At 38.6% G+C, this 23,556-nt stretch overlaps 2 protein-coding genes across 7 annotated transcripts in view; one reads left to right on the top strand and one right to left on the bottom strand.

The window, feature by feature from the left end:
• Positions 1-23,556, top strand: part of LOC111319198 (uncharacterized) — a 99,239-nt gene that overhangs the window by 37,762 nt on the left and 37,921 nt on the right. The gene's annotated exons all lie outside the window — the stretch shown is intronic.
• LOC148737065 (replication factor C subunit 1-like) lies at positions 425-22,562 on the bottom strand. Of its 6 annotated transcripts, XM_088747773.1 has the most exons (22): positions 22,176-22,562; positions 20,601-20,921; positions 20,237-20,383; positions 19,423-20,034; positions 19,223-19,313; positions 18,353-18,458; positions 17,113-17,307; positions 15,554-15,865; positions 14,514-14,693; positions 12,008-12,257; positions 10,869-11,015; positions 9,696-9,914; positions 8,090-8,175; positions 7,467-7,604; positions 6,802-6,897; positions 6,056-6,154; positions 5,319-5,470; positions 4,379-4,496; positions 3,688-3,833; positions 3,131-3,212; positions 2,348-2,491; positions 425-2,094 (listed from the first exon to the last, which is right to left on the bottom strand). In XM_088747773.1, the coding sequence occupies exons 4-22, from the start codon at positions 19,481-19,483 to the stop codon at positions 1,783-1,785; spliced, it is 2,934 nt and encodes a 977-aa protein (XP_088603899.1). In that variant the 5' UTR covers positions 19,484-20,034; positions 20,237-20,383; positions 20,601-20,921; positions 22,176-22,562; the 3' UTR covers positions 425-1,782. The 6 variants fall into 6 exon arrangements, 5 of the variants coding, with proteins under 5 accessions (XP_088603899.1, XP_088603898.1, XP_088603900.1 ...); XM_088747772.1 differs by lacking the exon at positions 20,237-20,383; XM_088747774.1 differs by lacking the exons at positions 20,237-20,383; positions 22,176-22,562 and adding an exon at positions 21,112-21,138.

The raw sequence follows: 23,556 nt of genomic DNA, 5'->3' as shown, positions 1-23,556 counted from the left end.
TCACTCCATTCTAACCTAACAAACAAACAAATAAACACAAAGAACTGGAGAAAATAAAAAAAAAAAAAAAAAAAGATAAACAAACAAATGGAGAAGCGAACAAACCAACAATCAACAGAGCTAAAACAAAAACAAAAAAAAAGAAAAAAAAACGGAAAAACGCAGAAACAAACAAAAACAAAACAAACTACAGGTTAACGCTCTTGTTTACTTTAATTTTGTCCGTTAAATTTCAGCTGATCCTTACGAGTTATAAAGACCGAGGGGTTGGACTAAATCAGAGAAACTACGGTGTATGAATTTTTGTTCCTAGTTATCCATCATGATTCTCGACACAAAACATGGATAATATCACGTTCTACGAGTTCTCTCACGTGCTTAAACGTTACGAATTCAAAAAATATAATATAGGCTGTCACAAGTATAAAAATGGAATTTTCCATACTGTGCGCTTACACCCCCTCAGGCTTGTCTGCGCTCGAGTTTTATAATCTCTTGGACAGAGTTAACCCTTTACAACCTAATATCGGCATGCATATTCTCCATACTGTTCTCTATACATTTCCTAAGGTGCTGACAAGGAGAATTTGTTTAACAATCAAGAGCTGCTTTAGTTCGTGTGATCATTTCCTCCATTCTCCTGACCTTAATGTGTGATTCAGAGGGGAAATTGTAAGGAGAAAGTAGATGTTAGTCACTCTTAGAGTTCGCACAAAGCTGAAACAGGACACGACGGAGGACTGTAAAGTACATAAAGTGGCTAAACAATTTTTTTTTTTTTTTTTTTTTTAAGAAATAAAATGTTACACCAACAGAACAACGTTGTTTACGAGTCAAAGTTTTATAAAAGAAAAAAGAAATGTATGGTAGTGGTGCATGTAAAATTCATAACACCATCAAAGGTGAAAGTTGGTGTCAAGATAATAGTTATACGGTTATAAAATTCAGCCATGTTATTTTCGCGTGAGTGCTACAAAGTATTTGATGCCTCATCGCTTCGTCTTGTTTTTTTTATATTTGTTGTTGTCGTTATTTTTTTAATTTTATTTTGACATTTCGAGCAGCTTTGCTCTCATCTATTTCATCCATTCAGAACTATTCAGCTGACAAAAAAAGGGAAGCGGACGCGTGAGACGGCAAAAAAAAGAAAACGAAAATTAAAAAAGTTTTTGCTCCGCAAACAGAGTCAAAAGAGGGTAAAGTTAGTGAACAATTATACAGCCACCTATGTAAGTCCTGGGCGACACAAGTATGCCTCCTTGATCCCCATCACACGTGTAATTCAGGTATTTGAGTTAAAAGCGATGGTAGATTTAGACCATGGATAATGAAATCGTTTCACAAACGTCTTGCAGCTCAAATCTGAAATCACAGAAACGTACGTTTCTAAGTGGAATAGTTTTGAATAGGAATTCCCTCTCGGCATGATGCGTCGCTGTAATTTTAGCATCGGGTCTACTTTTTCATTGCTCGTGTTTTATAGTGTGCGTTGTATGTTTCGGATGACAGAGACCTCAAGCAGTCAGGAAGGCAACGCTAAGGAAGACCTGGATTAAAGAATCATACTTCTTGGTTAGAATTTCGCGGATGGCTGGATGTACACATCTTTCCAAGCAGTCAAATCGCAGAAAATAATGAAAGACACGCCTCGGCTTCCTTGAAATTTTTCACTTTTGTCATCCGCTCTAAAGCTATTATTCCATTGCTATACATTTTAAAATCGATCCTTGTCCTCCCAGTCGATTATTTTCCCAGTGAGGTGCTCCTCCCCGCACAAACCTATCATTTTCTATTTTTTCCTCGTCCTTTTCCCTTTGATGTAGGCGCTTGTTTCTTAGCACCCTCCTTTGATTTTCCGCCTTTTGCCCCACCCCTTGCTGTTGCTTTGGCTGGTTTCTTTGACGCCTTGATCATGGGGTTATTCTCCAGATCATCGTCGTCGTCCTGTTGTTCAACCACATCTCCTTCCCCTTCTTCCTCCATCATTTGTCCGTCCTCTGCTCCGCCTTTCCGTCCCTTCTTTGGCGCCGTGCGAATGGCGTAAGGTGTCTTAAAACTTTCTTTGTTGTAAGTTCGTGTGAACGCTGCTTTCACCTAAAGAGAAATGTCATAAAAATTTCAAAGCGATTATAAATGACATTTTCCCAAGTTACTCATAAAGAACATAAAGTAATGTAGCTGGCGAGCAAGCTGCAGGGCAATTTTAAACTTGGGATTTATCACGGGAAGCTCAGAAAAAAAAAGGCAATCAGTCGTCACTGCCCCAAATACACCACGGATGACTCCACCACTGAAATCTAAACACCACGCATTTTCATGTCTTAGCGGCCAACAGGAATGCACAAACCTTTGAAGGAATCGACGCGACTGGATCTCTCTGTCCTTCAAATTGACCAACCTCAATGATAGAATCCCAGTCTTCTTTGGTTAAATCATAGTTCTCCATGACTTGAATGACACTGGACACACCAGAATTAATCTGGTCTGATTCCTAAGTGTAGAAACGGGATCAAGACAATGAGAATGAAAGAAATGATCACCAAACTAAGAATCCACGATTGTCAAACGAATTCTCCTTCTTAGTGCCAAAGAAAATGCGGAGAGTATGGAAAAAAAATTATATATTATATATATATTTTCCTCCCACAATATATACTTCGCTCTACTTCTATGTATTGAGCACTGTTCTACGAAAATCAAGTCACACTTTATATATAGATTTATATATATAGATTAGGATGTAAATGGTTAGTAAACAGTAATGAGATGACAGTTCCGAGAACGTGTTAAAATAAATCAGACTAATTGCTTGGTCAATCCATTAATGAATAGTCCATTTTACAGTTAAATGCTTGGGTGCCAAGCCTTTGAAAAGAATTGAGGCCAAGGGTGACCTGGTTATAATAAAAACGTTGGTGATTTTCTAATGTAAATTACTTTGTTATCCTGCTAGCCAGATACTGATCTCTATCAAAACAAGGTCATCTCCGGCCTCACTCCAAATCAAAGGCTTGGCAACTAACTACACAACTGTCAATTGGCCTATTAGTTGATTGTTTGATAAATTGATTGATTGATTGATTTTCAAGTGAGCAAGTTCACACCAGAAACGAGTTTCCGTCGAACATACCTGAGTCATAAGCGGGCTGGTGAGGACTTTTCTGAGATAAGGAATGTAGTCCATGTTCATTGACAACTTGCTTCCGGATGTGCTAAAAAATATCAATAAACATTAAAATACGAAAAAATACAAAAAAGAAAAAAAAAATGAATAAATAAATAAAATCAAATGCAATGATAACAATAACAATACGTATTACTACTACTAGTAATAATAATGACAACGAATAATGATACTGATAACGATAACAATGATAATACGAATTTAGGAGTGAGAAAGGCTTTGGTTTTGCTTTGATGCTTAATGCAGACTGCTAAAAAAGCAAACACACAACACAAACAAAAAACAACGACAACAACAATAACTGCCAAAATCTTTTGTACCGAATACACGTAAAACGCGTCTTAATTATTTGCGTTTTTTCGCACTTCAGGAAATTTTCCAGTTTCTACTTCCGCGTCTCATTGGCTACCTTTGATTACTCTATTTTATTCTGACAGTTTACTACGATAACCCTGATCGACATGCTCTTTATTACACTGGTCACATTCCACAAATACCCTTACCTCAATCGCATGTGACCCTTCAATTCTTGAAGCATGCGGTCTAGCCTGCCATATTTGGAATTTTTTCCCAGCCACTGAGGAAACTCGATCCTCTGACCCATTCCCCCACTTATAAAGGTTGACGGGATCACACACGAAAACATGGCCTGAAAAAAATCCAGCAGCGCTAAATCAACACTAAGGTCAAACTGGAATGTTACTTGGCTGCTACTTTTTATTCTTATGGGCATTTATTGAGCGAGTATAAGCATGACAGAGAGGTTCGCGCTATTCCTCTCTGCCTTAACCATTTAACCTCTTAAGAGCGACTTACATCTAATTTCTCATTACAATATCGCCCCTGAATCACACATTAAGGTCAGGAGAATAAAGGAAATGATCACCAATTAAAAACGTTCTAGATTGCTGGACCAATTCTCCTTAGCACCTTGTATGGGAACATATCCTACTAATGTTAGGGGAAAAAAGGGTTAAGCGGGCAACACGAACCAAGGAATTTATACTTCTCGGTATGTTGCGAATTTATGCCTAGTGTGTGTGTGTGTGTGGGGGGGGGGGGCGGGGGGGGGGTGGCATTTCTCCTACGCCAGCTACGCGGGTTAGTTCCCTGTGGATGAACGACAAGAGCGACAGGGATTGTAATAAAAACCCAAATCACAAAGGCAAAATTTTGTCAAGCGCCATCTCGTACCTGCATGGGTAACATGGACCAGTTGCCTCCTTGCCTGATGAGTTTTTCGACCAAATCTCCATCACAAATGGAGTCGGCTGTCTGACTAACGAGTGACAGCGTTTTCTTTATATCACCACTAGATAAGGCAATCACGCATGGAAAAAAACAAAACAAAACAAAAAACAAAAAAAAACATAAGAATAACATCGAAATTACGAATCAATCCACTTTCGTAAGTACTCTTTAACGAGGATGTGTCTTTTCCCTAAATGAACTTATTAGTTAACCTAAAAAGTTTCAATGAATGGTTGGTAAATGACTGACTTGCTTCAAACATTCAGTTCGTAAAACAGAACGAAATAGTAAAGGCGCCATAGAAGTGGCCGAGCGAAAACGAGGGAGGTTTGGGTCGTTCTCGACCAGACCTAATCCAATCCCTCCTGCTTTCTTTACTCTTCAAAGCTCAAAGCGCGGAAAAACGCAGTCGCGGTGGGTTTAAGTTTTGAATCTGACTGGTTGAGAGGATAACGTGAGTTTTCTGGACCAATAATTATAATAATAACAATAACAACTTTATTTAAGGAGGGTAACACATAACAGTAATTCGACTGATGAACTTGTAGCCCTCAAATAAATCAAACAAAGATTTTAAATAAACATGAAGTGCATGAAAAATCCCCACTGGAAGGAGGCAGACCAGTAGGCTATTTACGCAGCCGAGGAGTTAAACTCGGGGCAACCGAGAACAAATCCAGCGGGTAGAGGGTGGAGGACTCGAACCCGGGCCGCCGGATTACAAGTTCAAAATACCCTAACCACTCGGCCACGCCGCCTCCTTAATTCAATGACAAAGCGGAGTGGAGCAATACCATAAAAATTCCGAATTACTTTCGGAAGTGAATTGAAAATTGCTCTAATAACTTAAGCGAATAACAAAAGTACTGAGATCTCAACTCACCGGCCCTGGCCTGGTTCAACCATGAGGTAATTTTCTTGCATAAAGAGAGGCATCATGGAGTAATCACAAAAGAACATGTCCGATTTTTCAATCAAGTTCATCTTCGAACTTTCAGCTCCAGAGAGAAGTCTCCTCACGGCATCAAATGCACCCTGACGATCAAAAGGCCTCCTGTCACTTTTTTTCTAAACCATGCAACTGTTATATATGACTTAAAACCAGCCTGTAGTCCAACAAGCTGCTACCGTTTGGGCCGCAATGGTCACCGGTAAAAAGTAACGGCGACTAAATCTGCAGGGTTAGTCGTGAGGCTTGAGTCGTGGATTGTCTTCTGCGAATCGACTTCCGGTGAGACGAATCGACTCAACTTATCGAGTAGACCCGTGCGAATCGTGTCGATTCGTCAACATTTTCTACCCCTGAATTTTTTATAATTTTCTGACGATGGACTTTCAGTCGTTTCACGCCTTAAGAACGTGAAAGGTTAATGTTATCATTTTCTCATATATGACACTCATTTTCACTCATTACTCACGCCCCTCGACTTCCGTTAACACACGGTTCAACTTCCGTCGAACCATGGTACTCATTTTCACATATTACTTATGCCTCTCGACTTCCGGTGTGACGATTCGTCAACGACCGTAGACGAATCGCAACGGTTTAGACATGGACAGAATGTTATCTTAAACAAATACAATAAATAATTTATCACCATTCGATGATAAACTTGTTACCATTTTGATGTCTTTTTGCGCTTTAGCAGCCTCTTCCTTTGCCTGGTCATAGTTAAGCGACTTTTCTTTAGCTGTCCACATTGATAAGTTATGAAGAACCTGCGGCAAAAACCATTTTCAATCTAATTGAATCCTGAACTCCCCTAATTCGTTAACTTTTCCCTCCCTGTTATTACTTCTTTAGTATTTTTTTTTCATTTTCTCGCATTTGAAGAAAGTTTAGCTCAGCACAAAGGCAAACATACAAACATACAAACAAACCAGAAGGAAAAAACAAAACCAAAACAAAACAACACCAAAACATCCACAGCAACAACAAAAACAACAACAAAAAACAAAAAACAAAAAACGCGAGCAAACAATCACGAGATCACTATTTTAAGTCTTGAGCAACGGTGAACACGTTGGAACCCCCATACTAACCACTATAGAAATCTCCCTCTTTTAAACAATCCCTCCCCCCTCTTGTTTGCCTAGAACTTCAGGTTTTCAACACACACCTTTCTTCTTCAATATGCTATTTTCTCACCCGCTTCCATATCAAAAGCTCTACAATGGAAGTTCCATTGTTCTTTGTTTAGGCTATGTCGCTATGTAGCATAAAAATATACTACTTTGAAACACAGTATCAACTTACTTTTGATCGGTACTCGGGTGGGAGAGAGTCTCGCTAAATTGTGCTAGGTAGTTGAATGCAAAAAAGCAGCTCTATCCATATGTCAGTGGAGTTAATTTTGTCAATTTACCTGTCGAACATCCTGGTTTGCGCCCACGATAATTTGCTCCATGGCCTGGGGTGGTATCTTGAGTCCTTCCTTAAATGCTATGCTCATCATGGCTCCCTGAAAAACAAACACATCTTTGATTCTCCATTTATATGTAAGATCAGACTTGAAGGCCGACACTTTCAAAACGAACATGTATCCCGCAGTAGGAGACTTTGTAGTTTGGTTTATCAACAGAGTTGACATTGCAAATTGCCCACCGAAGAGACCTTCTGGTGCTCACGTTTAGAGCGTTAGCCTTTCGTCAGAGTTTCATTATAGCTTCATATTTCGCTTTGACGAAGGCTTTGAGACATGTATTTGAAATCGTTAAGTCTAAATACAAACTCCCACAGCGTTCGCATTCGTGTGAGAGTACACGCATTTCCGCGCAGTCAACTACAAAAGACGAATCAAAATACAGGCGTGTAAACCACTACACGCACGTAACTACACGCACTGGAAGCACGTGTAATTCCCATGAATTACACACGCGCGTGGGGGTGTTGTAATACACGAGAGCAGTACTGTTTATTCCTAACTTCAAATTCTTTACTGGGAAAGAAGATATAATATGTATTCTGCATGCAGGCGTACACCAAACAACCAACCAAACAGACAAAAAAAAACGGCACGCTTGGTATTACCTTGATTTGTTCAACCCGAGGTCTCTGAAATCTCAAATCAAAACAGTAATTTGCCAAGCTGCGTATTTTTGAACTGTTCCTTTCATTACACATGCAGATGACGGGTATCTTTGAGTTCTTTATCAGCGATATGAGTTCCTGTTGAATAAATGGAATTAACAGTAATATTTTGTCAAAGGTTGCTTTTTTCCAAAGTGAAGAACAAGAAGACAAATCAGAGTTTGAAACAATGACTTCAATAGCCCATTTCCGAGATACCCTTGGCCTCTTTTTCAAAGCGGTCCTGGTACTCATCCTTTCCCTGGAAGTTTTCATTTGCATGAATATCAAACTCACTTCCACATGAATGGTTGAGCACCAGGCCTCGTTTTGAAAATGAGGCCAAAGGTAATTCGGACAAAAATAAAACAGCAACAGCAAAATAGCAACAACAAAAAGCAAAGAGAAACATACAAAAAAAATCAAATAAGAACAAATCTGAAAACAAACGCACAAACAAAAACCAAATACCAGGAAAAAGCACAAACACAAAAACAAAGACCAAAAACAAGGAAAAAGCACAAACACAAAAAGAAAGAAAACAGGTAAATATCCAAATATCATGATATTTCCCCCCCCCATACCTGCATGCCTCCCCTATCCTCGTTGCCAGCCATTCCATCAACTTCATCCATAAGGAGAACATGTTTACTGGGGTCTGGTTTGTGACCTGACGCAACAGAAAGAAAAAAAAAAAAAGAAGCTGCATGTTAAGCACTTCGTCCTTCACTATTGCTCTGCGTGCAATAATAAAATAGCTTTACTGACACTGCGGATCGACCCTCGATTCGTGACCTTCGACTCTCGACACTCGATATCTCGAACCTGGATTCTCGATACCCGATACTCGACACTCGATATCTCGATCCTGGACTCTCCATACCCGATACTCGACACTCGATATCTCGAACCTGGACTCTCCATACCCGATACTCGACACTCGATCTCTCCAACCTGGACTCTCGATACCCGACACTCGACACTCGATATCTCGATCCTGGACTCTCCATACCCGATACTCGACACTCGATATCTCGAACCAGGACTCTCGATACCCGATACTCGACACTCGATATCTCGAGCCTGGACTCTCGATACCCAATACTCGATATCTTGAACCAGGACTCTTGATACCCGATACCCAATACTCGATATCTTGATCCTGGTCTCTCTATACCCGATACTCGACACTCGATATCTCGAACCAGGACTCTCGATACCCGATACTCGACACTCAATATCTCGAGCCTGGACTCTCGATACCCGATACTCGACACTCGATATCTCGAACCAGGACTCTCGATACCCGATACTCGACACTCGATATCTCGATCCTGGACTCTCCATACCCGATACTCGACACTCGATATCTCGAACCTGGACTCTCATTACCCGATACTCGACATTCGATATCTCGAACCTGGACTCTCCGTACCCGATACTCGACACTCTATATCTCGAACCTGGACTCTAGATACCCGATACTCGACACTCGATATCTCGAACCTGGACTCTCCATACCCGATACTCGACACTCGATATCGCGAACCTGGACTCTCCATACCCGATACTCGACACTCAATATCTCGAACCTGGACTCTCCATACCCGATACTCGACACTCGATATCGCGAACCTGGACTCTCCATACCCGATACTCGACACTCAATATCTCGAACCTGGACTCTCCATACCCGATACTCGACACTCGATATCGCGAACCTGGACTCTCCATACCCGATACTCGACACTCAATATCTCGAACCTGGACTCTCCATACCCGATACTCAACACCCGATCTCTCGAACCTCAATTCTCGATAGTTTCGAGTATCAAAGATCGAGTTTCTAGTCGAGACTGTCAACTTACTTTTGAGAGGAACTGTACAATAGTGCAGTGTACAGTTGAGAACAAAACAATTGACACGTATATACAAAGCATGCTAAAATAAAGATAGTTTGCATGTTTATTAGAATGATACATTTTAGGTTACCGCAATAATTCATTCATGTACAGTGCAGCAAAAAGGTGAAATTAAGAAAATGATGCAGTGAAGTCAGTTTAGTAAGAAAAGGTAATTTGGTTTTATCAAGTTAGTTAATAATGTAAATTGGCCACTGTAAAGAGTTTAAAAGCTGACGTTTCGAGCGTTCGCCCTTCGTCATTCTAAATCTTACAGAAATTTTGCTACCTGTTAGAAAACCATCCATGGTTTTATTGCTTAATGACTGAGATATATGTTCCTCCAAAGTCTTTTTGTTCCGTGTGTCACTGGCATTCATTTCAATGTAAGTAAAACCAAGCTCCTCACAAACCAGTGTTGCTGTTGTTGTTTTACCAACTCCTGGAGAACCAGACAGAAGAGCTGCCTTACAGGACGATCCATCTTGGTCTTTCTTGAAAAACGAAGCTGTAGGAAAAAAAAAAGGAACTGAATTAAAACTGTTATCCATTTATCATTATGCGTGCTTGTAATTTGAGCAAATGCCCCTTATTAGAATGTTTAACATAAATTATGCGGGCCTATTTTGCGAGTGATGAGCAACACCATTAAACAGGGGATTTATTATTCTACTATAATTACTTCTGTTTCTGACATCATAACTTCTAGTTTATGAAACACCTCTAAGGCCCTATCTCAGCATCTTATCGATCGCATAAGGTGAGCGGAAAGACGAAACTTAAAAAAAAAAAAATAATAATAAAAAACATAGCATGTTCTTTGTGAGCAAGGGAAAATCTTGAAACTCTTAAAAGTTTATCCCTTAAAGGGTTAAGCCAAAAAAAAAAAAAAACTGTAAGGAGAAATTCAGTCTTGGTCACTGATGGGAGTTGAAGGGTAAAGAGACAGAAAGCAATTCTCTTCGAAGCTTATCCAAGTTCCAGTAGCATCAGGTATGTTACAGTATTGCTATACTTCCCGCTAGACAAGGTTCCTCTTTCCGCATCAAGTTACCTTCCAGGGCTCGACACCAAAGGTAGCCCACTAGCCACAGACAATAGTAGAAATTCAGTTTTGGCTAGTGGTTTTCAATTTCCATTAGCCAGTTTGGCAAGTAAACAAACTGAAATTGTCGTAACATCTAAAAACTTCTAAGATGTCACTGGCCACTTGGCTACTAGGTTGAAAAGTTAGTGTCGAGCCCTGACATCCCTAACATTTCATCTGCTTCCTCTGAGTTTTTGCCTAAACCACTCACATTCTTTGCTAAAGAGAGGTATTTTGAGAGCGAAGCACCTTACCCAAGAATACATCAGAATCACATGGGTTGGGCTTGGAGTACAACCTTTTGATCCTTCGTTGAACAAGTTACATGACACAGGATGTTGTACAAAGAACACCTAGAATTAGATGCACACTCACATTTAGAGGCTGGTTTCTTTCTGTTCTTTTCCCAGTCTCTCAGCCAGTTCATCAGCTTTCTCATGTTGCTCTTATCACCCTGCTGACCTATAATCTGCTTTACAGCACGAGGCCGATACTTGTCCACCCACAGCAAACTTGGTTCTCCTGTATAAAAGCAAACAGACAAGTAAACAAACAATAAAAGGAAACAAATGACCTTTACTATCAAAAATTTCAAAACAAACAAACAAACAAACAGGAAAACAAACTAAACTTTGTTTAAAAAAGTGTGCAAAGATGGAAGGACAGATAATTATATGGACAGACAGCTGGACTAAGAAGTGAACTGATAGGTAAAGTGGGTGGGTGGGTGAGCTAATAAGAAAGAGGGTGAGTGACCTGATAAAATTAATAGTTGATTAAACTGATTGGTTCGCGCTGCTGTAAGGGAACGAATGGGGATGCTGGCTAGTGGACAGACTGATAAACATTGATTGGAAGGATGAACAAGCACACACAAGAACAGAAAGACAGACACAGACAGAGACAGACACACAAACAGACAGACAAAGTTATAGACAGACAGACAGATAGACAGACAGAGAGATAGAAAGACAGACAGATAGACATACAGATAGAAAGACAGACATATAGACAGACATACAGATAGACAGATAGACAAACAGACAGACAGATAGAAAGACAGACAGATAGACAGACATAAATATAGACAAACAAACAGACAGACAGATAGACAAACAAACAGACGGATAGACAGACGTACAGATAGACAGATAGACAAACAGACAGACAGATAGAAAGACAGACAGACAGACAAACACAGACCCATAGATGGTAGGATGGAAAAATGCGCAAACTGATACATAAATGAAAAGATAAACAAGAGGATGAATAAATGAATGATTAGCATATGTAATCAGTCATCACAGACTAGCCTATGGCTTATGTGCCACTGTTTTGGTACAGCACATACTTAAAATTCATTAGCAACTTACTCCTGAACACACACAAGAAAGAGCCTAGAAAGTATTTGCTAAATGTAACTACCATACAATAGGATATTAATTTTTAATGGTGAGGAAATTTCTATTGAAATTATGCTCCTGTTAATTGTTGAAAGAATTCGCAGCACCCACCTTTCAGCACAGGTGATGATGATGGTGTTTGTGTCGCTGGAGAAGTCACAGATCTTTCACTCAGTTGTGACAAATCACCTTCAGAGTGATCTTTTCCTTGGCTGAGTGCCTCCATTGGTTCAGCTTTCTCCTTCTTCTTAGACTTCTTCTCCACACTAGGTGGTTCATAGCTGGTCGCATTACCCAGTTTTGTTCTGACAAGCTCAAACAGACCATCTTCATCTATTTGTGATGTTCCACATTGCTTAGCCTAAGAGTGAAGTACCAGAGACAAAAAAAAAAAAAACACTGAAACCAAAGTCACAAGCTACCAGTAATTCCTCAAGCTACTTCACTCAATATAAGTAAAAGTAAGTAAAGTCTGTTTACGAGCCTAGTGGCCCATTAGGCCGGTGCTTAACTCCGGTTTCTGTAGCATGAAGTGACTAGGAGTATTTCTACTCCCCCCTGGATGGGATGCTAGTCCATCGCAGGGTTACCCCCAGCATTAGATTGCTGGTACCCATTTATACACCTGGGTGAAGAGAGGCACTGGGAGAGTAAAGTGTCTTGCCTAAGAACACAACACAATGTCCCGGCCGGGGCTCAAACCCGGACCACTTGATCTGGAGTAGAGCGCACAAACCATGAGGCCACCATGCCTCCACACTTCACTTATAGACTGTTTTAATATTCCCGAATATCTGCTTGTAAACTATAATCACCAATTTTCATGTGGTGGTGGCACGGAATTTTACATAAACTCAAAATATAATGTTCAATTGAAGGCCAATGACTTAAGGAAAAAAATTTTTTGAAAGTAAAAGTGTTGGGATAAAAAAAATGAGAATTTTACAAGCTACCCAATTTATCAAATGGTGAATTCCTACATAAGTTTCTGTAAAACGAACACTTTTCAAACTACTGATCAATCCTTTCTGCATGTGGTCAATTCCACGTTGCGGACGTAACATTTAGAGGCAAAATTTGGGAATTAAATGTCTCCTAAAGCCAGATCCAGTCTATTTGAATTGAAATTAGTCATGTCATAAAATTACCCGTGAAGTACCCTTTATTTTGCCAGAAAACATTTTGACTATCTCTTAGAGATCCAGAGAAAATAATTTTTCAAAGTGTGTTGCGGATGTGACTCCTAAAACAACCATTGATTTGAATTGCTTTTGGTTACCTCAAATTTCCTGTGAATTGAAAACCTTTTTAAAAAAAACTGCATATACTAACTAAATGCAGTAGTAACTGTGCTTCATAAATCTGAAAAGATATTATAGAAATAACTTGTTACCATGGATTTATTAACAAAAATGTTGTGTTGCAGACGTGACTAAAATTTGTTGTGGACGTGCATTTTGGGGATGTTCAGGAAAGAGCTTTTCATTCACCCCTAATAACGTTCAGAGTAATATGCCACTGAAGTAAAAATGCTATTTTTATTGCTTTTATCTGTAAATTGGGAAATAAATAACAAATAGTATATATGAAGAATAAAGATGTTGTATTGTGGACATGACCAAAATTTGTTGCGGAGGTGACATTTTCGGGATGTTCAAGAAAGAGCTTTTCATTCACCACTAATAATGTTCAGAGTAATGCCACTGAAGTAAAAATGCTGTTTTTATTGCTTTTATCTGTAAATTGGGAAATAAATAACAAACAAAATATAAAAACTTTGATGATCTAGGTCATTTTGTAGGTCAAAGGGCATTTATATATTTTTGGAAAATTGTAAAAAAGTGATAGCTTTACATATATCATAATATGTCTATAACTATCATTTGCTGTCATTAAATATCAACATATCTTCTCATGTTTGAAAATTTTATGAGGTTTTCTGGGTTTTTACAAATGTGTCATGTCCGCAACGGTCACGTCCGCAACCCAATATCTCTTAAATAATTGACAAATTTGAGCAAGCTGGGTGTCAAAATTATCATAATACTTAACAATAAGAGCAACATAAATAAGACCTGAAACAGTTGAGAACCTACATAGAAATTAAATAAATGTTGCTCTGAATCATACCCTGAAGGTCACGTCCGCAACACTTTTTATGTCTTTGTACGTCTGAGACATTAAATGTTTGAGAATTTTTTTCTTTTTGCATTGAAAGGCTCATCCTAGTGGGTAGTTAAGATCTCAAAATCTGATTCATGGCAATCAATTTCTTTGAGATATAGCAATTTAGATATTGGTATGTAAAATGGCTTATTCGGTTAATAAAAACCCTCAAAAACAATGGCATCACACAACCTGGGTGTGTCCACTACTGCCAATCTAGATTTGGATTCTTATAGAACTATGTATAAGCTTTCACTAAAAGTAAGTTTGGCTCTCATATTTTGAATTTGAAAATCTGTCAAATTTTCATGTCTCATGTGGAATAGCCCATGTAGCACTCGACTTCCACACACAACCTTTGGATGTCCACTGCCATAACAAATAACCTGCTTTACATTTCAATTTTGTTTCTAAAGCTCTATCTGTTTCTTTGTTTTGAACTGTCCATTACCTTAGAAAGTTTACTTTCTCCTGCATCCCGTCCCACAACGACATAGCTTGTTTTCTTGCTCACTGATTGGGTAACTTTCCCACCATATCTCTGAATCAGATCAATCGCTTCATCTCTCTCAATGCTTTCTAAGACTCCAGTAATAACAAACGTCAGTCCTTCCAAACAGTTTTCTTCTCCCTAAACATTAAATTAACAAGAGTATGCATGACTAAAGGAGATGTACAAAACAAAATGAATAATTCTTTCCTTGAGGGCCTCTTAATACCTTTCAAATTGAAAAGTTAGAAGGGACAAAAAAATTAGTACCATCTGTTTGGAAGCACCATAAACATTTGGTATCTGAGTAATGGCACACCTACATGTACCCCACCCCTAACGAGTGCATGATTTCTCAGACACTGACATTGATCCAACATTTGATAAGAAAAACTGTGAGTAAAAGAATAAAATACATTTATTTTTTTTCCTAAATAAAACTACGAGTTTAAAACATTTCTCTGTGACATTTATCAGCAGATTTTCCAAACCAGCTTTAATTATAACAATCTTCTTTTTCCTTTGTTGTACATCTCTTACTAGAATACAAAAGGATGGAAAACAAACCATTAGCAGGGCTTGACACTAACGGTAGCCCACTAGCCACAGACTAGTATAAATTCAGTTTTGGCAAGTGGTTTTCAATTTCCACTGGCCAGTTTGGCTAGTCAACAGACTGAAATTGCCGTAATTTCTAAAAACAACTATAAGATGTCACTAGCCACTTGGCTAGTAGGTTCAAAAGTTAGTGTCAAGCCCTGCGTTAGGAGCTTTGAGAAATGGTTGTTCAACTACCAGATGTGATTAGCATGTAACCTCTCCCTTGAATATCCATACATTATCCAGCAAACTGGTAATAAGAATACTCAATAATCAAGTAGAAGTTGTCATCTTGATCTACATGCCTGTGTAACACCAAAATTCTTATCACTAAGTTACAGGAAAACGAGTGACAGCTAGAAAGGAGAATTAACAATCAGATCATGGACTTTCTAACCCACCTGAGGAATTTCCTTTGATCCAAGCGCCCTTGGACCATCTCTTGCCATAAAACTACGGTAGCCAGATTTTTTCTTTTCCAAAGAAGGAGGAACTTCATCTGCCTCCTCTGCTCTTGACACCTTTGGCGTTCCCTTGGTTGGAGTTTTCTTACTGTCATCTTTTTCATTCTTTGTGGGTGTAACAGTTTTCTTTGGACTTGGTTTTGAGTCTCTAACTGGAGTTTCCGGAATTGTGGTTGTTGGTTTTGCTGGTGATGCAGATGCAGTAGCTTTGGAGGCCAGTTTGCTAGCAGGAGTTGTCTTTGGTAATTCCTGAAAGGTCCATACTTAGATATAATTTGGAACTGGACAAAGGGTAACCCTTTACACCCTAAAATCAGCAGTCAAATGCTCCATACTCTTTATTTAATCACTTTCACCAGAGTGTGGTGAGGGTCGCACAACAGAGCGAGGCTCCAAATTAAGTGCGCCCTATATCCCACCAATTCCACCCCAGGGGAGGACATTTATCACACAGTAATCTCGTGTGTGGGAAATTAACGTCTCCTACCCCAACCCTGCAGGAGACGGGACCTCCATTTATTCGTCCCTATCCGAGAAGACTAGAATATCTAACCATTTCTTGATGTTATAGAAAGGTAGCAAATTCTTCTCAATTATTTTAAGACCCTGAGTGTTGGTCCGGCCGGGGCTCGAACCCTCGACCTCCCGCACAACAGTCCAGCGCTCTATCCATTGAGCTAACCGGGAGGCGGTTAGCCTCTTCTCTATACATTTTTCTTCAGTGCCGACTGGGAGAATTTGTTTAACAATCAAAGCTTTTGAGGTTGGCGATCATTTCCTTTATCCTTGTGATCCTAATGAACAACTCAGCTGTATTACTCTTAAAGGGAATTAGCTGCTAGTCACTCTTCAAGGTTTAGAAGGTTACATGCATATCATAGATGAATATCACACATGTAAATCATACAGGTCTGCATATCATACATGTTCCATAAGTCCTCTAATAAGCCCGCTGGGGGGGGGGAGGGGGCTTATTTATTTCAGGTACTTTGGGGGGAGTGGGTTATTAGAGGTGGAGGCTTATTAATTTAGCCTGCAGTTCACGACCAGGATACAATATAGGACATGAAAAATTAAAATTGCAGTCCTTGAGTAAACTGATTGTATGTACTAACATGGAGTGTGACTTTGAATTTTTGTTTTTTTGAGGGGAAAGGGGGGGGGGGCAGGGGAGCTGCTTTTCTTTCTCTTAAGAAGGGAGCCTTATTAGAGGGGGTAGGCTTAATAGAGGATTTTCAGTATATCATACATGTATGTAATACATTCCAACAGCTGAGAGCTGTCCTGGCAGGGCAAGAGCTGTTCTCAATAGGATTGTTGACAATGAAGTACATGTATTCTGTATCTGAGAAAAAAACCATCTATTGTCAAAGTAGAACAGCTTCACAGATGCAAACAATTTGAGTAACCTTCAGAATAGTAGGTTTAAGCATTAATTAATAAAAATGGTTAAATTTTCAACTTTTAAACGTGTGATCATCAAAAAGTTTACACACCTTTTTCTTTTCAGGGGAGGGCTTTTTCACATCAAGCTTTGCCTCTGAGAAGTCTTCCTTTCTTTTCTTTGATGGTTGCTCTGTTGTCTGACCATTCACATTCCCATTTTCTCTTCCTCCTTTATCTCTCCTGTTTTTAGATTCTTCTTTTCTATTTTTCAGCGTATCTTCACTTTCCTCAAACTCGTCAGATCTCTGCAGGAGTATTAAAACATTTTCTAGATGGTTCTGCATGGAACTAAGGGATGAAGCAGACTGGGTTCTAGACTGAGCTCAACACCCTTAAGAATCATCCTCTAGTTTCTCATAACAATAATGACTCCATGTCAAGTGGCAATTATGTGATGAGAAGAAACTCATCAAGCAAGAAAAATATTGATTGATTCAATGCCATATTCTCAGAGTACAAATCATATGACATATGTGAAAGGCAGTACCGAGAATTTAATTTCAGATCTTGGAGTAGAGGAGGGTGTAATCCCATGTACGTGTAATTATAAGGCCTCTGGTGTTGGCGTCATTGTATCCCCAACAATTTGTAATTGGAATTTGTTAGGTGACGTCATAGACATGATTATACAACTTGAGTCATTTGCTAGTACGAGGAACTGCGAGAAACTGCGAGATACCATGGGGTAAATATCTTTGTTTGATTGTAAGGGATAACTGTTTATTATATCACTATCACAATTTGGTGTAATTTAGATTTTGAAGCATATTCAACTTCCTTTGTGAAAAGTACAGTGACTGATAGAAGGCTGGTGTAATAAATGGAATCGTTTAAAACCAGGGTTAGTTAATCTTCGCTAGAAGAACAGTATTCTTGGCTACAACTTTTATCCAACATCTCCTCTCTCCATGCCCTAAAATAAATTCTTAAAATCAATAATTTGATTATACGATATGTGACTCAGGCATTGGCCATTATCCATTGGTTTTGCAAGATGGTACACTGAAAATGTTAACTGTAGTCCAAGCTGACATACAATTTACTATGAGAGAGTGTCTGATTCATACATGATACCTGAATTTTACAGAAAGACATAGTATAGTGAGGTTTAATGTTTTCCTTGTTACATTTTGTGATGCGTGAAATAATGTTTAAACTACACATGATGCCTGAATTTTTTCTCAAAATTATTTTGTGGGTGAACCAGGAACGGCTCCTCACACCAATCCTTGCTACCTCCCCTCAGCCCCATAAGAAAGGAATAACACAGAAGTGCAGTTAGTCACTGACCTGTTTTCTTTTATTAGCAAATGTTTTCCTGGATTCCCTTTCCACTGAAGTTGAACCAAAGAAATCAAAAGCAGAGGTCACTTTTTTCTCTTTAGGTTTGACTGGACTGAAACAGAAATAATATTAATAAAAAAAAAAAAATGATTCTTTGATAACTACAAAAATCCATGAATTAGTATTTCAATAATGTCAAGAATGTTGTGTTAAAATTCTCACTTGGTGACTGTTTTACACTGTCTCCCTCATGTTGTTGTTGTTGTTGTTTTTTTTTTTTCACCCTAACATCAGTATGCATATTCTCCATACCATTCTCTATACATTTCCTATGATGCTGGAATTTATTCAACAATCAAGAGCTTCTTTCATTCTCAGGACCTCACTGTCTGATTCACGGGTTGTTAATTATTAATTGTAACGAAAAATTAAATGCTGGTCACTCCTGAAGATCAAAGGGTGAAATGTGTTAGCACGAAAGCAGTGTCCAAAGGCAAGCCTAACATTCTCTGCCTCTGATGACATAGAGTGAAAAAAGAAAAAAAAAACTTGTACAATTAAAATTTAGCTAGAGAATTCTGTAAAGAATCCAGAGGAATCCCTAGCCAGGGCTCAAAACTAAATTTTCAACTTACTAGCCAAGTGGCTAGTGACATCTTAGATTTTGATGACAATTTCAGTTTATTTACCAGCCAAACTGGCTAGTGGAAATTGAAAACAACTGGCCAAAACTGAATTTCTACTATAGTCTGTGGCTAGTGGGCTACCGTTAGTGTCGAGCCCTGCTAGCTAGAATGATATCCAATGTTGTAAATGAACACAAGGGTTTGGTACTAAAATATATCAAATATAATGAAAAAGAGTGCTGAATGTTACCTCTCTTTAACTTGCTGGACCTCTTTAGTTGCTTTTGTTTCTGTCTGTTTGGCAGAGGGTTTTAATTTCTTAGGCACAACTTCTTCCTCATCTGTAGGATACCACATAAAAATACAACCCAAGTGTTATAATATTCAAATCTTATTACAGGCAGAAAGGTGTAATGGTAAGTGTGCTCAATCCTAAATGAAGAGATCTACCTTCTGCGCAGAAAGGCTTTCTTGCCATTCCCAAAACAATAAAATCAAAATCACGATTCATGATACTCCAGTGGTATCTTAAGTATGGAAAAGCTTGTCTACAGCTTGCTGAGCATCTCCTTCAAAGATTTCCAAAATCAGATAGCCACCACACTATTTGGCAAGATGTCATTAAGATGAGCTCAAGTCCTTTGATTCAAGTTGAAATCAAGTTTTTGTTTGAATTCCTTGACAAGTTCATCATTCCATCTCTGAACACATCCCAAGCTAGTGATACAGAACTTGGTTTTTCCAGTGGTTACCTTGCCTAGTTATGGCCAGCAACTGTTTTCAAGCACCACGAAACTTTAATTAGTGAAATGTTGAAGTCTCCATCAGAACATTTTCTTGTAACATCACAACAGGTAAAGATGTCATTGAGAGACCCAGTAGCTATTGACCATTTTCACAAACAAGTGCAGAGGCCGATGTTACAAGAAGCACTTAAAGTAATGAAAGATCATGGAGCAGAGTGGTTAACTTTTACTAAGTTGTTTGGAATGGGAGCTGATCAGAGATACCAAGGTCATTTCTGACATTCAGTTTTAAAGCTTCTTGGAATTCCAGTCAGATCTGATAATCAAAAAGAAAAGTCAGTGAACATTCCCTTTCATGTTCATGGACAGAACATTCTCACATTGGTCTCTAAGGACAGAGTTGGATTAATTAAATGGGCCACTCATTGTTAATAAAGGAACCCCAGTTGCTATGTGAGATCAAAGAAATGGCTTTATCACAACAGAGCTCACTCATAAGTAAAGAAGCCACTCCAAACCTGTTTGAGTTCTACGCCAAGCACATTTTCAGTCTTCCAGTTAACAATGTTCTTGCAGAAAGACAGTTCAACCTTTCGCAACTGTATCTTAGTGATAACATGTCAGAGTTATCAAAACAGGCTTCAATCACATTTGTTGAGAACATTCTGCACAGTGGAAAAACCAAGACCAGGACCACAGAAGCCGCACGTGAAGTTCATGAAGAAAGAATGAAAAAATATGCCCAAATGCTCACCACAGACCTCTTGCAAGAGGCAAGAAAGAACTTAAACAAGATTAGAGAAAACAGCACACATGGGCCACTTACAGCCAAGGATGTTTACCCTAAAGCTTGGATAGAAAAGAAAGTAAACAATGACTTACCGGATATGATTCAGTCACTAAAAGTTGATGGTCACAAACTTAAACTTCACTGGAAAGCTTCTGCCAAGGGAACATCTGCACTGGAGGGACAAAGGTCATTCAGCCCAACAGTAATTGAGGGAGTTACCAGTACACCTGATGGACAAGTTCCAAGACTCATGCAGCTACCAGCGCTAAAGGTGTGGAACTATGGGGAGGAGCTACCAATTTATGATCTACCAAGAGAATGCCAGTTGTGTTTACAAAACCTTCCAAATGTCTTCCAACCTCCAACTACTTGTCTTTCCAGGTCCCACATGACTGTGCATATTACACCATTGCCTACACATGAAGAATAAAGTAGTCATGGGGAAGGCTCAGTAATTTTTAAACATTTTAGATTTGTACATAAGAACTGATTTCACTGACCCACACTGCATGAAGTAAATGTACCTCAACATGAATGCATTTTTACACAAAGAGACACATCTAAAAATTAATAAATGTTTCAATGCAACGTGTTAGAACTCACCTGATAAAAGCATGTTGTCTATGCCACCTCAGTTAAATGAACAGAGCTCAATATCAGTTTTAGTGTACGTAGTATGTTAGCTTTGCAACATTGTAACTGGTTTTGCAGGGTATTAAGTACAGTGCATGGAGCCAAAGCTGAGACATGCATGTATTTAATCATGTTGTATTGGATCTTGAATTAAATGAATTGAACATTACATTCAAAATGAACAGTAGGTAAATGAAGCTGTAATATATCTGATTTTAAATTGTTATGCATGACTGTAGCTTAGTAGAATATTAAACAAACATTGAAATGCTGTCACTTCACTACAGCAGTTTAAGACCATAATAAATGTAATATTTAACTACATGTAGATTATATCACTTTAATGTTGCACATGTACAATTAAATTATCATTAGCAGTAGGTAACTTTTAATGTGATAAGTACATGACTTGTGTATAGGTGTTCTTGTACATTAGGTGAATCATTTTGTACAGGAAGGGCAAAGCTAAGTGATGCAGCCAATGTTATGTTACATACAGTTAGTGTACAATGCATAACAGTAATAAATTAGATTTAAACACTGGAACTGTTAAAAATGTGCCAAGTTCATTATCCTGTCTTTCCTTATTCCGTGTAAAAGATAAGTAGTACAAATCTGACCCGTAATGAATCCTCTCTCCTCTTTAAACGTTTTTCTTCGCCCCTATTAAATATCTACACCGATGGAATTTTTTTTCACATACAGGCAACTTGTCAGAGCCTCTAAATCTGGACCAACACAAATATAAATATGCAGTGTGGTCGAAAAAGAATCAGTGTATTGGTCGATCCTCCACATTCAAAGCGCCCAAAAGAAATAAGCATTGATTTAACAATCGATATCAGTCAAACATCATCAATAGTACCACCGAGAACTCAAGAAGTGATTGATAATTAACTGCTTTTGGTTCCTGTTGACGAATAAACCGGAGTTCACTCTCGATCTTGGGTGGGCGATATTAAATGTAAGCTAATCGACCCATTACCACCAACACCCCCAAGAAAGGGTCAAGATAACCTAGTTTATAATCTTACCTCGAGCATCGAGTGCTTGCTTTACTCAGTCGATATATTTCAATCCTCCATTACATCTCGAGCGCGCGTTAAAAACATGAAAATAACTTTAATACGAACAACAGTGGACTCCAAACCTCAATTTGCCTTGAAACTACGATGCCAATTCTTGAACTTGTCCGTTTCGAAATTCCAAATAATAAAAACCACGCGCAATGAATGACAAAACAGTACGAAAAAATAGCATTTCTACCACTAAGTCGAAGAAAAGAAAAACAATAAAACGGTGGAATCCTTAACTCCGTTGCAGTCTTCGCAGTTTAAGTATTAAACTATCAGAGACTTTGTGTTTTGATAAGATATTCAACGGTAAAGTTTTAAAAGCGTACAGGGGAGAAGTAAACACAACAAGCGACGTCAACTGCGCATGTCTGAAATTTTCCTTAACTCACGTGCGTACGCTGTTCAGTGAGGCCTAAATTTGACTATAACAATTCAGGCATCGTTAGGCTCCCGATATTGCAGTGGAATTGTGAAGAAAGTTTGCTTTGAAATGGTGAGTGAGGTCATGGACTTCATCCTTAATCCAAAAGCACAGACATTTTTAGCCATGGAGACATTTTTAATACAACAAACTACAGAGGGGGAGAGGCGATTAAAGTCCTGGGTCCAGATGTTCAAAAGGCGTATAACTCACTCCAAAGGATAACTCGCTATCCAGAGGATAACTGTTGACAGGAAAGTACCACGCTATCGACCGGATGGAGATTTATCCACGTTATCTACCTTTCTGAGACAACCGGGCCTGTCCTTTTTTTCATTTGGATGACAAATCGTATTTATTCAGAACAAACACTTCGTGTTTGTTGAAGGTTGCATGTTGCATAGAAAGAAAAGAAATCTACAGGTTTATAATTTTTCTTTCCTTATCTCTTTAATTTTTTTTTTAATCTTTTCATTTCTGCAACGTCCTTCTCAGTCTATATATAAAACGAAGGGCTAACGCTCGAAACGTCAGCTTTTGTAATCGTTACGGTGGCCAATTTACCACTTCAACTTTGTTGATATATCCAAATTATTTCGTTACTCCCACCGACGCTGCCCCAAACAGTTTCTTTCGAAACTATCAGCCTTTATATGTAAAACACTCGACAAACCATCCAATCGATGAATGATATAAGCGTAAAATTTAAATCATGTGAAATCCTACACCTAAGCGAAAGAAATTCGAATAGTGCCCTTGTTTTAATGTATCATTATTCATCGAGTACGATTAAATATAACTTTTAATATTTTTTCTGCTTGAAAAGCTGGCTGTAAAGGGATCTGAACCGGAAAGAGCTATATATCTTCGTTTCTATACTAGCAATGACGAAATTCGTTGGAAACTATATACATCCTT

Source organism: Stylophora pistillata, chromosome 2, assembly GCF_964205215.1.
Source record: "Stylophora pistillata chromosome 2, jaStyPist1.2, whole genome shotgun sequence".
Taxonomy (NCBI): Eukaryota; Metazoa; Cnidaria; class Anthozoa; order Scleractinia; family Pocilloporidae; genus Stylophora; species Stylophora pistillata.
This window is presented reverse-complemented; position numbering and strand designations above follow the sequence as displayed.

Bases quoted from the DNA above. Each gene is read 5' to 3' on its own strand.
- LOC148737065 (XM_088747773.1), bottom strand. From the start codon at position 19,483: ATGAATCGTGATTTTGATTTTATTGTTTTGGGAATGGCAAGAAAGCCT. The intron at 9,915-10,868 runs GTGAGTGTGCAT...TTTTTCCTACAG, and splicing joins AAAGAAACCAGCCTCTAAAT to CTTCGTTTTTCAAGAAAGAC. The intron at 8,176-9,695 runs GTAGCAAAATTT...CTGTTGCGTCAG, and splicing joins CATGGATGGTTTTCTAACAG to GTCACAAACCAGACCCCAGT.